Below are 17,818 nucleotides of genomic sequence, written 5' to 3' on the forward strand. Positions count from 1 at the left end.
ACGCCACTCCCAAGGGAGGACAGGCAGCCGGGAGGCCCGTTCTCTCCTGCAGACTCCCCAGTGCCAACACGACCCCTTAACTCTGTGCTTATCAACCTTGTTAGGTCCTGGTGCAGGAAAAATGATGATGTTCGTACAACACACTGGGTTGACTGGAGAGGACCTGGAGCCCTGGATGAGGCTGTGCAGGGGTGAAGGCAACATGCCTGGGGGCCCAGGTCACCCCATCCCCAAAGTCCAGGGGAATCATCCGTAAGTTAAGCTCTACCTTAATTTATGAAGGGTCTTTACAGCCAGTGCTTTTGACAATGGCAGTCCCTTGAGGATAAAGTTGAAATCACTCTCCTCTAAAACAGGCCCCATGGGTGAGCTTGTTCCTGCAGGATGCCACCCCTTCTCTGCCATGTGCACAGCCCTCCCTGGCTCCAGCCTTCTCTGCCACTGCCACAGCCCCACTTCTGTGGGGCTCTCACACTCCTTTCCTTTTACACCATTTTGGTTTCATGCTCCAGTGGTCACATCAGGATCTGCAGATCTGTCCACTCTCGGCCAGATGACAAAACAAGTGCAGCCCAGAGGATTGGGAATGGCTGACAAAGTCGGGGGGTGGGGGGCGACAGGGCCAGCAGCTGCTCTTTCCTAAATTTCAGGCCCTATAGTTCTTTGCTGGCTTAGATAATGACAGATACCAAATGTGGTAGGCAGACCTCTGGGATGCCACCCCCATGTGATCTCACTTCCTGGTATGCAGACCCTTGTGTAATGCCATCCCTAGGGAGAGAGTGTGAGTTTGCAACTTATTCTAAGCAATAAAATACTGCAAAGGTGATGGGATGTTACTGTGACTGCGTTACAAAAGACTGTGACGTCCATCCACCTTGTCATCAGATTCGATGGCCTTCTCATCTTGCATAGTTTATTAAGTAAGCTGCTACGTGTCAGAGGGACCATGTGGCAAAGAACTGAGGATGCTTCTGACCAGTAGCTGGGGGGAACTGAGGCCCTCAGTCCATCCACTTGTGAGCAGCTCAGTCAGGTTAACAAGCACGTGAACTTGGGAGCAGATCTTTCCTCAGCACAGCCTGAGGCAGCCCTACAGGCCACCTCCACACCCTGACTGAAGCCTCTGAAAGGCCCTAACGAAGAGAAACTGTGAGATAATCAACATGGGTTGTTTGATGCCAGTAAGCATTGGGGTGATTTGTTACACAGTAGATAAATACCACATCAAAGATTCAGGCGACAGCCGCAAGGGCAGAGGAAGCTCAGATGTCTAACTGGGGGCCCAACAAAGGACTTGCCTAGAGGAGACCGGACACTGCACTAGCAGAGACTCTGTCTGCCGCTGCTGTACCCCGGGGGTCCTGCACGGTGCCCCATCTATAAAAAGAACTAAAAAATATTTATTGAATCAGTGGATGATAAATTGTAAGATGCACTTTCAATTTCTGACTGGGGACAGTAGTCACAGCTCTCTGTAGTTTACTGGCAAAATGAGGAACAGCGTAGCTTTGTGGTCAGCTGCTATTTCTTATTCCTGTGAGTATCTGGTACTCGATTATACCCACAAGTGTTAGCAGGGGAACAACTGTAACAACTCATCTTGGTTGGGCATGGGCTTGATCACACCGCTGCACATCAGCACCGGCAACAGATCGAAACTTTATCTCTCAGGACAAAAATAAAAGCTCGATTCAATCACTTACGGCACTTAGCATGAAAGATGGTGGAGAACATGCTTATTCTCTTTTTTTACATGTTTATCCTTTCGATATCATTCATTTGCCTAGGAGGGGCTTTTCATCCTTTTCAGAGGTCTGCTTGGCAAGATACGCTTGGTCCCATTTCTACCGTCCTGGCAATGGCTGATTTGATTTTAAGGTTGTGCTTCTGGATAAATTTCTGAGATGTTGACCTCTCTGCCTGCCAGCCCCCTTTTTCTAAATAGTCTAAACTTGTGGCCCCCACGCCCTAGGCATTGGATGGAACCCGTCTGTGGTTTGTTAGGAACTGGGTCGCACAGCAGGAGGTGAGAGGCGAGAGGCAGCGAAGTCTCACCCATATTTTCAGTGCTCCCCACTGCTCACATCATTGTAGCCTGAGCTCCGCCTGTCGGGTCAGCAGGGGCATTAGATTCTCACAGGAGTTGGAACATTACCGTAAACCATGCAGGTGAGGGCTCTAGGTTGTGAGATCCTTATCAGATGCTAACACCTGATGGTTTGCCAGGCATGGTGGTGGCTCATGCCTATAATCCTAATACTCTGGGAAGCCAAGGAGGGAGAATTGCTTGAACTCAGGAGTTGGAGACCACCCTGAGCTACAATAAGACCCCATCTTTAAAAAAGACCCCTTTTTTAAAAATAAAAAAATTAGCAGGCATCATGGTAGGCATTGTAGTCCCAGCTACTTGGGAGGGTAAGATAGGAGGATAATGTGCTGTGAGCTATGATGATGCCATGGCACTCTACCCAGGGCAACAGAGTGAGACTCTGTCTCAAAAAAGAAAAAAACAAGGCATGCTGGTCTGAGACAGAGCTTAGGTGGTGCAGCTAGTGCTGGGGAGCTGCTGCAAATATGGATTATCATTAGCAAAGAGGTTTGACTGTACAGAAACCATTCATAAATCAATTGCTTGCAGACTCATATCAAAATCATCTCCCTACCCTCAGTCTGTGGAAAAATTCTCTTCCATGAAACCAGTCCCTGATGTTAAAAAGGTTGGGGACCACGGAATTAAACTATGTAAAAGAACAAAGTCCCAACACTGGGATGCAGACTCTTTCACAGCAGGTGAGGAGGACAACCTGAAATCAGGATACTTAGAGTCTATTTCTCGTCAGGCTGCAAATGGAGACAGATGGGAACTATCCTAGGACCACCACCCCACACCCCAAGAATACACCACAATTCACCCAGAAATGGATCCACTTGGAAAATCAGGCTCCAACAGATCATCCTACAGAATTCATCCTGTCTACTTGACTTCAGACCCCAAGTCAACTTCATCCCTTGCTGTCCAGAAGGTAGAAAAAATGAAATGTGGTTGACTGGATCTCTGTGAGGTGGTATGGCTCAGCAAGAAGAAACCTCTTAATTCAGAATACCCTAACAAGAATCCATCACAAAAACGGAATCCTGCTGCAGCGAGATAGTTCTTTCCACTTACCCTTGTAAGCTTGACAACACGACCGCAAGGTCAATGGGATAAGATGCTGCTAACAAGCCTTAATGAATTAGCATGTGCTCTTGACCTTGCTCAATAGTTTCCTAGCAACAGTGGGGAAAAAACATCCATGTTGGCAAGATGCCGAACTCAGGGAAGGGCAGGGGTGACATCACTTAACTTGAGGCCCCAGATGAAACCAGGGTGCTCTTTCACACTCGTTACATCACCTTTCTCAAAAATTGTTTTTAAAAGGTGGGCACAAAAGTGCTTATGAACAGGGCAGGTGTTCACACCAAGATTCTGACAATACCTCCCTCTCAGCCAGGGAGTAGCTGGTTTCTGACGAAGAAGCATTAGTGCTAAAAAGCTTCCTGCCTCAAAATACTTCCTGCATTGGTTTCTGGGACCAGGAGCATGATGCCAATAAAGGGTAAATGTTATCCAAAAAGGGGTGGTACATGTTGTCAGTATCACTAATTAGCAGTTTGGTTTGTAAGTCAATCAGATCAGCCTGGAAAAAAGGCTGGTGATATACTGCTGTTTAAGCTGGAAGCCAAGAACTCCAGTCACCCACAGGCCTGACCAGATGGGCAGTCCAGTGAGGGATCTGAATTCTGGGGACAGGAGAGGGGAAACACCAGCCCAGAGAAGGTGGGAAAGAGGTGCTAAAGGCCACCCACTAATTCCATTTGCCAGTGGTAAACCCCAAATGTTAACTGGGCCATGGCTTCCCAAGGTAACTAATACCAAATTGTGTTTCTAAATTTCACATTTTGATTTTAATTTTACATTTCCCTAGAGGACTCAATACATGCAAAACCAATTTTTTTCCTCCTAGTTGCCCTGGGAAATAAATCTGATAATTCGTTTTACTGATGAGGAAGTGGAAGCCTCAGAGGAAAGCAGGTGACCAACTCGAGGTAACTGCAGCAGGCTAACAGTGAAGGCAGAGAGTTCCACGTAACAGATCCTCACTGAGCACCCAACTTGGGAGACCTGCTCTGGGATGGATACAAAAGGAGGATGAGACAGGGCTTCTGTCCTTGGTTTTATAGAGGCAGCAGGAGGCTAACGTGTGTGGGAAAAGTGGAAAGTAAGATACTAAAGAATCAGTTTAGGGCAGCGGTGACCAACTGAAATGGGCCTCAGAAATACCTCTCCCAAGACCCAGCCAGATTCTAACCAGGAAATCTGGAATCCTGGCATCTTGATGTTCCAAGAGTGAGTCCCAACTTTTTTGAATGGCAATGAGATCTGGACCCTTGAGGAGGGACCCAGTGAGGTAACAAGTGTGGAATGGAGGCCAGTCTGGATAAGCAGAAGTAGATTTTCCATTTTTCATTTTAAAGATGATCACATTTGTAAAAGAAATCACATTCCATAACCCCCAGGATATGCAGGGGCTCCACATGGAGTTCAATTATCCCCGATCTACCTGTTCTTCTCCGAGCACCTCTTTTCTTCCCCTCGACAGCCCCAATCTACTTACCATAGAAAATACCGAGACTGCACAGTTGGGGAGGACACAATTTTTTAAAAGACCTCTGGGCATTTTCTTGATCCCTCACTTATTAAGCGAGCATGTCAGACACCCCAAACTGTGACCCTGCATGCTGACATCTAACTAGCAAGTGACAACAAAATTCTCTATGGCTAAATTGTCCATTTCCTTCCCTGTTGCTTGACCCATCATTTCTTGGTAGCTTCACATATAAACTGCCAGGTGAGACAATCCATTAAAAAGTTGAGTGAGATTCCTCTTGGGAGAAGGGCCAGCTCAGGAGAAAAAATTGGAGCCCGGGGGCGGGGTGTTAAAAAAAATCAATCTTGCTCTTCACTTTCTTTTATTCTACAGAGCACAAAGTAATTGGAAAACTTGCCTTGTGGTGTGCAGATTGTTGGACAAGTATTGCTCAGGTGATTTTGATATGGTGAGGGTCTGATGTGAGCAGGGAGACCCCTGCCAGGGAACACAGCTTGCTTGGAGCTGAACTGACAGGGGAAAGTCTAAGGGCGAGTTAAAATAATTGGAGAAAATATTTCGAATTCAGGAGGAGAGAGCAAAAGCAAATATTCTCCTAGTCTCCTTTTATTTTTTTCATGATTGAAGTGAATCTTTTGTTCTTGAAATGGGATTTCAAGGTCAAGCCTTCCCATTTAAAAGATGTAACAGTGTCCTCATAGTTCATAGAAAAATGTCTCATTTTGTTGCTGTTGTTATTTACAACTAAGTTCTAAAACTTAGAACATTACTCCCCATTGGCAGGGATGTGACACTTTACTGGGAATCCTACGCAGAATGGGCCATTAAATGCACACTAGTAAAAAGAAAAGTTCTCGGAAACATTTCATTTTTTAAAACGGATCACAGTTGGGCATGGAGGCTCACACCTATAATCCCAGCACTTTGGGAGGTTGAGGCAGGAGTTCAAGTCCAGCTTGACTTTTGGTCTCCGCAAAAGTTAAAAAAAAACTATCTGGGCTTGGTGGTGTAGGCCTGTTGCCTCAGCTACTTGGGAGAATGAGGTGGGAGCATCACTTGAGCTTAGGAGTTCAAGCTGCAGTGAGCTATGACTGTGCCACTGCACTCCAGCCTGGGTGATAGAGCGAGACTGTCTTTTAAAAAAAAATATTAACCTGCTTAAATACACAGACCTGAGGAGAAATGAATGCATCCATGCTTCACCCCAGTAAGCATCACTTCCACTGCAGTTAGTATCTTGTTGCTATCCTTCCCACATGTATTCCATGGTTTCTGAACTTTCCGAACTAAGCACATTATCAGGCCCACAGCTCCTGAACGCTTCAGGTTTTTCATTGTCAAGGGGTAAATCCACTTACCAATTAGTGTTCTTCACTGTGAGTAGTACAGCCCCCACCTTGACCTACTTTTTATTTCCTTAATGTGTGTCACGTAAGCCAGATGGAAGTCTGCGTGCTTAATACAAACGCTGCCTGAAATGAAAACAAAGTGCACGTATCTCCCCATATAACACAGTTAATAAAGCAGTCATTCCTCATACATTGTGCCCATAACGCACAAGAGTATTTGCCCTTCTCTAATTTTCTAAGGAACAGTACCAATGAGACGATCCCTTTGAGCACTGTGGGATCTTTCAAGAATGATTCGAACTCTTTCATGTTTTTAATTTAGGGGAAAGAAGTACATGAATATAGTTTTAAAAGTCAAACAATTCTATAAAGCTTATGGTAAAAACTGAAGTCTTTTTCCCTCTCCTTCCACACTCATGGTCCCACCCCCAATTCTTCTAGCATTTTCTTCTGGTATTTACTTTTATATTCATAAATAGCAGGACTCCACCACCTTGCCTTGATTTGCCGATTCAGGCATGATTTCTTGAGTTCTACTATAAAGATTTCCCTCTCTTAAACTACATGTACCCTCATCCTCTCAAAATTACAACTATTTAGTTTGCATTCTGGAGACTACAGATGTGCTCTTCACTGCTTAGACACATAAATATTATTGCATTTCTTGCCTGAACAATTGCTTTTACTGAGGTAAATAACGCAATTGTTTTTCTAATTTGCTTCGTCTTCTCTGTCCTGAATAATAATCTGTGCCAGACTCTCCTAACATCATCTAGAACCTCTGTCAGTACAAGCATATCAGGAAATCTCTCAGTTCTGCTCTCCCTACAAACCTCCTAACTAGAGCCCTCCAAGCTCCCGTCCTTAAGGGATTGGTGGCTACCTTGGCATGTACATGTGCCACCCCGGGATCTGCTTCCCATCACCTGGAGATTTCCTTTACCACTTTCCTGTGTTGGATCTGCCTTCCCTGATCTCACAACTTTGTTCTTGGTTTGTGCTTCTATTTGGAGAGAGCAGTCCTCTTAGTAGTTTCCTGTGCAAGGATGCATGTCTGGAAACCTCTTTAATCCACCTTCTTAGTGAACTGGAAACTTAGCCTGGGTTAGGTAAGTCCCCCAGTTTCTAGTGTTGCTTGTCAGAAGTCCAATACCACTGTGATTGCTGACCACCTGTAACCTGTTTTCACCTCTCTGAAAGCCTGCAGAATCTTCTCTTTCTCCCTTCTGTTCTGACGTTTCCATGGGTCTTTTTAAAATTTTATTGTTCTAGGAGCCCAGTAGAATCTTTCAATCTGGACATTTGCAGGGCCCTTGGCTCTAGGCCACAGTCTTTCATAATTGCCCTCCATTTTCGCTGCATTCCTACTGCTTTCCATTCTTTTGCCATAACTGTTCTATTGCCTGAAGATTTCAACTCTGTCTTCTGACCTTTCTGCTGAAGGTTTTTTTTTTTTCCCTTTTTCAATTTCTGCTGCCATGTTATTTAGTTCAAGAGTTCCTTTGTTTAGAATGTTCTTTTTGCAAATGGGTGGTGTCCTATTCTAATTTAATGAATGGCTCCCTTACCTTCCCTACCTTTTGAGGATACTGATTACAAGTGTTTTACAGTTTCCTGCTTTGAGCCTTGTTTTTATTTCTCTAAGTGTCTTTCCGCATTTGCTTTATGTCTTTCTCAGATTAGACATATTCTTCAAATGTCTGGTGGTCCTTGCCTGTTCATTCTTACTAAAGTGTGGGTCCCCAAAAAGCTTACTGCAAGATCTTGAGTGGCAGGAGCCTTTATTTTGGGGTGATCAGGTGTTGTGCTGGGAAACACCCAACATCACTATCTGTTGGTATTTTCATTCATGCCTGTCTCCTCAGAGAGGAGTACTCTAATCTGCTGGGGCCTGGGTGGGTTGGGGTCTAAGCCTGACAACTAAAAAGTCTAAGTAGTCTTGGGATCTCACTACTCCGTAGGCCCTAAGTGCCCCAAGGCATCTTGTTCCCATTTGTAACTGCAGCTAAAGGCCCTGATTTCTCCACTTCTCTGGTTCACCCTTTCATCACAGAAGCCTCCCATCTTCTTCTGGGAGGAGGAGTCACCTGCCTGCATAGGCTGGATTAGTCCTCGGGAAATCTAATGTCTCAAACAATCCTCTTATTTCTTCAGCCTGTCACCTGAGGTGTCTGGTATCTCAAATTCCTGAGCCTTTTGGGGGTGGGGTGGGGTGGCCTGCCGCACAAATCCTCACAAACACTTGGCAGAAGAGAGAAAACAGAAACCTTATCAATGTATCAGTCAGGGCTGACTAGGAAGGCTATGCTGTAACAAACCACCCCGAAATCCCCGTGGCCTGAAACAGTGACAGGTGATTCCTCACTCTCAGCATGTATCCCACAAAAGCCAGCAGGGGGGCCTTGCTCATGGTGCTAACAGAGCCGTCTCCATCTTGTGATGCCACCATTTTTCCCAAGCTAGAGTGCCACGGCATCAGCCTTGCTCACAGCAACATCAAACTCCTGGGTTCAAGCAGTCCTTCTGACTCAGTCTCCTGAGTTGGTGATGCTGCCATCTTAATGTGAGGAGTTTGTTTCCATGGGGGAAGAGAGTGTGGTCTTACCTGCTCCCACCTAGAAACAACACAGTTCAGGGCTCACATCTCACTGGCCAAGCCTAACTTCTCAGGGATGCAGGAACGTAATCCTTCCTGTGTTTGAAGAAAGAGGAGAACTGGAAATACTGGGAGCACAAATATCCCTACACAGCCAATCACCTCTTTGGTGGTCCAAAATTTTCTTGTTCTCCTCTCCTGCTATTTCCTCTCTTAATCTTTGTAGTTTACATTAATTTACTGTCAATTTATTATAGTTCTAGGAGGGAGGAGAGATAAATGTCTCTTCAAGCTGTACAACATACTGCCGCTCAAAGTAGCCAAAGCCCTCCAAAGGCCAATCACTAACATCGGAGTCTACTGTGATTTTGATTTTGCTCTCTACTCAGAGTGAGTCTGTTGACTGAAGACAGATCTGTAGGTTCTTTTCAGAACTGGTCAGTCATTATCAATACATTTCAAGAAGGAGATTGGGAGATAGCTATTAAATCTATACCCGGGAATAGTGAAAATCCTTCCTAGAAGGCAGAGATATAAGTATTTTTTCAAATTTTTAGTAATGTTCAGAAACAATTATTTTTCTCTCTGAGTACCTAATACATGTTCAGCAAGTTCTTTTTCTAATTCTTTCTTTTTAAATTTCAGATTGATATAAGGGTACAGATGATTAAGTTAGGTAGAGTCCCAAGTTGTAGTTGTGCCCCTTCCCCAGGAGGTGTGCCATACACCCCTACACTGTGCCTGGTAGGTTAGAGCACACCAATCCCCTGTCCTCCCTTCTACCCCCACCTGGGTTTGTTTTGCTCTTGTGTCAGTGTGTATTTGTTCGTCTACGGTGTCACATTAGTATTGAGTACACTAGATTCTTGCTTTTCTATTCTTAAGATATTTTACTCAGTAGAATGTTCTCCAACTTCATGTGTCTGGTACATGCTTATGGATGAACAATCCTGTTTTCTCATTCCGTGCAACTCACCAGCAAAGAAATGCCTGTTTGCTCCAAGTGTAAAGTGCTGAAGTTTTGGGCGAATTAAAAGTAGTGTCAAAAGCAGATTTAGCTATCAGCAATTATCTCTGACAAGTGGTAATACAGATGTCTTTTATTACCTTCCATTTGCTTCACTGTAGTTTCTGCTCTTGCCATTTTGAGAATGTACTGCTTTTATAATAAGAATTCCAGAGCCACTGCTGCAGGTCTGCTGACGATAATCACAGTGGGACAAATCCTTCTGTTAAAACTGTATTTATGCCAATAAAAGATTTAGTTAAGTCTCAAATCCACAGCCTTTACATGGGGAAATTGCCCAGACAATACATTTTTCTTTAAAGTCAGTTGTTCTCAACCTTTCGTGTGCTTAAGAAGCTCAGGGAGAATTTATAAAACAAAATAAAAAGATCACTGGGACCCATATCAGGTATTTTGGCTTGGAAAGGAAGGGAAGTAACTTGCATTTTTCATAAATACCTCCCAGACAGACTTCAGACCACCCTGCTTTTAATAGTGCCTTTCCCTTCTCTGTAACAGCATACAGGGAGTGTTCAGTAAATATATTTTGGTGCTGAGGTGGAAATCAACGGAATGTATATATATTCTTCCCATCCTATGATACCATCAAAGCAAACAGGCAGCACATGAAGGCCTTTCCTATAAATATGGCATGACAGATGAAATACAACCCACAAATTCAAATAGCTTAAAAATGACTGATGGAATATTTTAAAGCACAGGTTTTTGGTTTTGCTTTGTATTAACTATTCATAACCCAGTAAACCCAATGTGTTAGCATCAAGCTCAATTTCTGACGATGTGGGTTCCTAAAGCATCCTTCACTGTTCTATAATCATTCCTACCTTTTGAATGAAATATGCGAAAGGTTAAGTTGTTCTCCTCGTTCAAATGAATAAAAGGCAGCTCCTGGTCCTACCATGGCTGTGCCAAGGGCTCCTGTGAGGCTGCAGGGGCAAGGTGGCTAAGCAGGTTATTTCAAGGAGTCGGTGCACCTGAGAAAGCCGAAGGACGGGGCCAGCATCTGGACCAATTGCTCCTGCAGCTTTTTCTCTGATGGCTTTCCAGGTTTCTAAAAGGACGGAGAAGCTGGCCTCTTGCCAGCTCCCTCCTTTTGAAAACCTGCTCCATTTCCACCTCATTTGCAAAATGCTTGCTGCAATCCCTCCTAGCTGGGAGCAACTTGGAGACAGCTGGAGGTCAAGGAGAATTCTATATGTGAGCACACCTGTTTTTCACTGAATCGGAAGCCTAGAAAACAGAGGAGAGCTACTGGGCAAGTCTGCACCACCAAACCCAATGCTGCCCCCTTGCTGGAGAGTTCCATTGCCTGCTTTTCCAACCTTTCCTTAAAGCTGCCAGCAAATGTTGGCTATTACTAAAAGAGATGGTGAATGCCACCTCTCTGACCTGCATAGCCCTTTGTGTATGAGGGAGATGAACAAATAGATTGCAATAACGGTTTCTGACTCCAGAAGATATGTATACTGAAAAACAGCCTGGTACAATCATACAATGCAGAATTAAATGAAATTGAACTTAACCTCTTGACCCTTCTTTTACTCCAAGATCTATTTTTAAATGAAACTGTTTAAAAATTATTCAAGAGAATGGCAAAGTGGAATTGGAGCAGAAAGAATCTTGACAGGAAGGGAGCAGGAGCAAAGGTTAGTCTTCTTGATTTATTTTGAATAGATGGTGACACCCAAGCTTGCTAGGTTATCAAATTGCTTAGATTTCAAAGATAGAAAATAGAATGTCAACAGTGGCATCTATAGTTCTGTGTTGCTCTTCACGATGAAACACAATTTGATTTAAAACTGAAAACATGCTTTTTGTGAAGTGGGAAGAATGCCCTGATATGACCAGAAGGGAAGATTAAGCTATGAAATCCACAAGGAGGCATAGTGTGGGTGAAAAACACTGCAGAAACCCTTGGTAGAAACTGGCTCCAAAGGATTTCATTTTCCCCAAAGAGAAATCTCAGCCACCTTTGCAAATCTCTAAGAGATTGCTTTATATCAGTGGTCTTCCCAGGACCCACGGCATTACCTGACAACTCTTTATTGATAGTGTTGAACCTTACCTGAGTCCTGCAAACCTAAAAAAACAGGGAAGGTTAGAAATCCCCTCACCCTTTTGTGTTCTGGGAAATGGCTTAAGGCAAAGAACCCCTCTCCTATGTCTGAATTAGATAACACTCAAATATGCCCCCTTGTTTATTTACGACAAAGCCAAACACAGACCCTCCAAATTCCCATTCCTTGCTTCATAAGTGATTAGCTGAACTGCCAGTTAACTAAACTCTAGTTAAGCTTCTCTCCTTCCCGAGGTGCCTGAACTCTGGCCAGCATACAACCCACCTGGTCTCCAGTTAAAGCATTCTCTGCCCCACAATGAGTTCAATTCACGTTTTTTTTAATCCCAATTTCTCCCACCCTGGTTTTTCTAGCCTTGCCTACTGCTTCTTATAAAAGAAAACCACTTTTTGTCTAAGCCTAAAGCACTTGCAGCTCTTCTGGTCTCTAGGGCAATGGTCCTCCTCCCTTTCTCCATTTTGCATTACATCCTTTCCAATAAAGTGTCTCCTTACTCAACCCAGACTTGATTCTTATTTAACATTAGAAATGCCAATTCTCAGCGGAGTGCAGTGGCTTACGCCTATAATCCTAGTATTCCAGAAGGCTGAGGCAGGCTGATACCTTGAGCTCAGGAGTTTAAGACTAGCCTGAGCAAGAGTGAGACCCATCTTTAAAAAAATAGAAAAAATTGGTAGGGTGTTGTCATGGGCACTGATGGTCCTTCCTACTCCAGAGGCTGAAGCAGAGGGATTGCTTGAGCTCAGAGCTTGAGGTTGCTGTAAGCTAAGCTGAGGCCACAGTACTCTAGCCTGGCATAACAGAGTGAGACTGTCTCCAAAAAACCCCAACTAAACAAAAAAGAAATAGCAATTCTTGGGCTTTATCATATACCTTAAGAATCAGAAACAGAGGGGTGGGAGATGGTATGCACCCAGATACAGTGTGGGAACCACTTCTTACAGCATCCCACTAAGGGTCTGATGAGCGCATTCAACACTAACTCCCTCCAGGCTCGGCTCACGTAGCTCAGAGGTTACGGCGCCAGCCACATACACCAGGGCTGGTGGGTTGGAATCTGGCCCAGGCCAGCTAAACAACAAAGACAACTATAACAAAAAAATAGCCAGGCGCTGTGGCGGGGGCCTACAGTCCCAGCTACTTGGGAGGCTGAGGCGAGAGAACTGTTTAAGCCCAGGAGTTTGAAGTTGCTGTGAGCTATGACGCTATGGTACTCTACCAAGAGCGACATAGTGAGACTCTGTATCAAACAAACAAACAGAAAAACCCACAAACAAAAATCACTAACTCCCTCTTGCTCTCTTGCTCGTGTTTCACTCACGGTTTCTGAAGCTTATGTTGGAAAGTTTCTTAGTGTCCCATAGACCACTTATCCCATAAAGCCATTTCCCAATGCCACGCAAGGCCACAGAGTGCCGTCTCCCCTACTGGCCGTTGGCTGAGCTGAGCAAGCCCGAACTCGCACAGACTTACATCTCCGTCCATTGGCCTCTGGTCATCATAGTCCCTGGTGGGGCTGATGTCCTGCCGCATGACCCAGATGGGCTCTTTGGGCTCGTCGGGGGTGTAAGGCGAACGGATGGTCCTGGTTTTCACCTCCTCGATGGCCTCCTTGATGTCCTTGATGGCCAGGGAGATGGCATCCCTCTTCTCCTTGCTGTACCGTTGTCCCACCTCGCCGCCGCCCACAGGGCCCACCACCGGCCGTTGTCCCGCAGGAGCCTGCAGCCCCGGGCTGTCGGGGCGGCCTCCGCCAGGGGTAGGGGCGCGCTCCAGGTCCTGCTCGGCCTCGGGCATGTCCTCGGCTGCCTTGTCGAGGCTCTGCGAGCTCATGCTCTGCTTCACCTCGGCCACGATCTGGTCGATGTCCTCCTCCTGCTCGTAGCTGTCCATGCGCGGGTAGGGAGCGAACTCGGCCTCCTTCTCGGGACTGTCGGACTCGCCATCGGAGCGCTCATCGTAGTGGTGCAGCCGCGCGCCCAGGGCCTCCTGTCGGTAAGCTGCGGCCTCGTCGCGCTCCTGTTCATAGAGCCGCAGGCCATCGCGCGCGTCCAGCTCGGGCGCGTCCCCGATCTCCTCGTACACGTGCTCTTGGAGGCCGCCGTAGTCGGCGTAGGGCTCAGCGTAGGGCTCGTCCTCGCCGCGGTGGAAGAGCCGGTGCGTGTAAACGTAGCCCGAGTAGGCCGCGTTCATGGCCTCCTCGTGCTCCAGGGAGTGGAAGTGCAGGTGGTTGGGTAGCGCACGGCGGTGCGCGGCCTCGGCGTGCTCGGCCTCCGCCTGCTCCGTGTACTCCTCGGCCTCAGGCCGGTACTGCACTGCGTAGGCGCTCTCGTCCTCCGGGTCCTGGGCGCGCTCCGCATCGTAGCCGTCGCGGGCCGCCGCGATCACGTCGCCCTCCGCTGTGTCCGTGTGGTTATGGAAGCCACTCTCCGTGCTGGCCGAGCGCGCCAGGCACTCCCCGCGCTCCTCCTCCTCCTGCCCTAGCGGGGCACGGAGGTCCTCGACGGGGCGCCCTCGCTGGTGGCGGCCGGCATAGTGCGGCTGCTGCTGCGGCTGTGGCTGCTGCTGCTCCTCCTCCACCCCTGGGTGCTCCAGGTCGGCCTCCACCGACTCGTTCACCTCCCCACCTGCCGCCTCGTCGGTCACCTCCACCTCTGCGGACCCCTCCAAGTGGTTCATGGTGGGCGTCGGGGACGGCTCGGAGAGAGGCTGGGCCCGGCTCACTGTGCTCTCATTTTGCTCCACGGGGCTGGGAAGACAAGAAGCGGAGAGGCTATTACGTGGTTCATACTGTAGGAGAGTTCCAAGATAGTCGTAAGAACAGCTACTGTTGATCCCTTTTGAATCTGGGTAAATTAAAAAATGACTGCAAATTTAAACTCAATCTGACAGCACGTACATAGCTTATTTTCTTCGTAGCATGCCCCATAATTTGTAATTACACAACTACTTGTTTAATTGCTTATTTGCTTTCTCCTTTCTCCGCCAGAGCCTCCTGGGCCGTGCATTCTCCACCGTGCCTCCTGCCCCGGTTCTGGTTCGGAGGCATGTGAGTAGAGTACTACATTGAATGGGCCAATTGGCACATGTGCCATCTGCTAACAGATAAATCTCTCCATATTAAACTAGAATCCTAGATCCTTTAGAAACAACTCTTTAAATAAATTTCAAGGAAAAATAACCAACAAGTGGCTATAAGTATGCAGCCCTTCTGAGCCAGGCTATCACCTGTCAGTGGATGTCTGCACTGGCTCTGGCATTGTTGCCTCTGTTACACTGGGAAACTGGCTTGATTTTCTGAACCTTCAGGATGTGACTTGGACTTATGTCCTACATGCAGGATGTTAACAGTTATGACACAGGGTAAAAGAGACTCTTGTGGCCAAATAAATATGGAAAATGCTGGCTTACAACTGACTTTTCATTGTCAATAGGAAGAAGATAAGGGATGCAAGGTTTCTCTAATTGTTTGACCTGGAAACTTTTTTCCCCTAGAATCCAGTGCACTGACAAATACAGCTAGTTTCTAATACTAGTCAGGTCCACACTGTGGATTCCATATCCAGGGATTCAACCAACCACGGATGAAAATATTTGGGGAAAAAATCACAATAAAAAATAACATAAAAATAAAGTATAACAACTACAGGTATTCACATAGTGTTTATATTAGATATTCTAAATAATTTAGAGATTATTTAAAGTATATGGATACACAGGTTATATGCAAACATGATGCCATTTTATATAAAGCTGGGGCCCCCAACCTCTAGGCTGGGGACCAGTACGAGTTCCATGGCCTGTTAGGAACCCAGACACGCAGAATAACCACCTGAGCTATGCCTCCTGTCCCCTCCCCTCACCCCCTGGAGGAAAAACTATCTTCCATGAAACCAGTCTCTGGTGCCAAAAAGGTTCCAGTCTATAGCCTTTTAGGAAACGGGCCACACAGCAGGAGTTGAGTAGCAGGTGAGCCAGTGAAGCTTCATCTGTATTTACTACTGCTCCCCATTGCTGGCAGCCTGAGCTCTGCCTCCTGTCAGATTCTGGTCCCTTACACCCCCACTTCCATGGAAAAACTGTCTTCCATAAAACCAGTCCCTGGTGCCAAAAAGGCTGGGGACTACTGATGTAAGGGACTTATTCACAGATACTGGTATCTTCTGGGGTCCTAGAACCAATCCCCCACAGATACCAAGGGAGGATTGTACTCATTTCTCCCATGTTACCCTGGACCTAAACTTTTATGATTTTATGAATTACCATGATAGCCAGAACTGGATAACAAGGCTGATTTTTTAAAAAGATACATAGGTCTCTTTATCTGATTCCAGAGATACTTGTACCTATAAAGATAGATTTGGTTTCAAACTCTCTCCATTTTTCTTATCACAAGATAGCTTAATAGCACAATCTGTGCCAAGTATATAGAAATAGATACAAAGAATGTAAAGAACAACAAGAACAGGCAGGAATCGTATCATTTTAAGGTCCCTGTGGTAAATGGGCTCAACAAGATGTGTTAGCTTTTCTCTTCTGGAGAGCCCCTCTTATGAATGGACAGAATAGATGGGAAGTGAATTTTGTATTGTATTCTACAAGGTCTTGCTCTGTTGCATAGATGAGAGTGCAGTGGCATTGTTACAGCTCACTGCAACCTCAAACTTCTTGGCTCAAGTAAGCCTCCTGTGTTAGCCTCCCATGTAGCTCAGACTATGAGCATGTGCCACCAGGCCTGGCTAATTTTTCTATGTTTGGTAGAGACGAGGTCTCATCCTTGCTTAGGTTGGGGAAGTGAACTCTTAAAAGTAATAGCAGACATCTCCAGGAGGACCAGGGACATCTGCTTAACTCTCTGGGACTGGGATGTATTATATTCTACTCCCCTCCACTCCAGAACCACAGCAATTTCCTTTCCACATTTGTGACAGCCCCATAGTAACAGAGGCCATTACGCAGATGGCAAGTCTACCTTCAAGCAGAAGTATCATGTTTCCTCCATTCCTTGTTGGATCCACCCTTAACTGATGCTAAGTAGAAGAAAACAGTCATGGTTTACCAGAGACGAACAATCCTTAGTGCTTCCTCACTTGACACCAGTCCCACTTCATACAAATTAGACCCAGGGTCTTTTGAAAAACTGTGTGCTCCTCTCACTAACTCTTAAAAACAATGACGATGGCTTCACTAGAAGAAAGTTTTATAAAACTAAGAGTCTCCCTTGGGACTCTGAACAGGTTAATGCTCTGAACAGAAGAGGCAGGTGTTAATGCCGAGGACCTGCTGGTTAAATGGCCTCCAATATATTATGGAAAATACAAAAGAAATTACAGTTCAACACAAGACACGGACAACAACAGTGTAACCAAGTTTCCTTTATAAGAAGTGTTAAGACAGCAGATAAAAATTTCATTGAAGGTACATTGGTTCCATAATGTACAAGCCCAATTCTATCCTGATTCTATCTCTGTTAGGTGTAGTCAGTGTTAGAAATACAATAACAAAAACCATACAAAGCACCTAAACGGCCCACAATTCATGATAACCATATGTGAAACTGACCAAAATACTGTCTTCAGTGAAAATGGCGTTCTTTTGTAGCTTGAGGGACATCTATTGACAAGTGTATTAAAAAGAAATTTTAGCTTATTCTGGGTTAAAATCATAGATAACCAGAGAATCCCTTATTGATTCAAAGGAAATAACATTTCCATGTATGTCCATACAGTAAATCTTGGTAAAGCAAGCTCTTGGAGAGGGGGGAATAGTGTTAAAATAATGAAGTTTTGGTACACTAGAGCTTTCTGTTCACTCGGTACATTCTCCAACCTTCAAGGGAGTATTTATGCATATAATGTATTTCACTCACCATCATGGTTTCAAGAATATGGTTTGGGTTGTGTTATTGCAACGTGTTAATGAATAGTAGACATTGACTCTCAGGGTTTCTCTAGGATGAAGGGTACTAGCAACTTTTAAGGGATGAGCTAAAGTTGATGGTCAGGTCCCCCACTAGCATATGAAAGGACTGTTCTCCATACCCTGGCAACTTTGAGAGTAGTATTTATAAAAAAAAAAAAAAATAGAGGCTTCTTCTTTTTCTTTTTTTTTTTTTT

At 45.5% G+C, this 17,818-nt stretch overlaps 1 protein-coding gene across 1 annotated transcript in view; it reads right to left on the reverse strand.

The window, feature by feature from the left end:
* The window catches only part of APBA1 (amyloid beta precursor protein binding family A member 1), a 226,411-nt gene that overhangs the window by 50,055 nt on the left and 158,538 nt on the right, over positions 1–17,818 (reverse strand). Inside the window, exon 2 of the mRNA XM_003782933.2 lies at positions 13,176–14,451. Coding sequence (XP_003782981.1) covers positions 13,176–14,381 — 1,206 coding nt within the window. The 5' untranslated portion in view covers positions 14,382–14,451. The remainder of the gene's footprint in view (positions 1–13,175; positions 14,452–17,818) is intronic.

Source organism: Otolemur garnettii, unplaced genomic scaffold, assembly GCF_000181295.1.
Source record: "Otolemur garnettii isolate 467f Iridium unplaced genomic scaffold, OtoGar3 scaffold00006, whole genome shotgun sequence".
In the NCBI taxonomy this organism is placed as follows: Eukaryota; Metazoa; Chordata; class Mammalia; order Primates; family Galagidae; genus Otolemur; species Otolemur garnettii.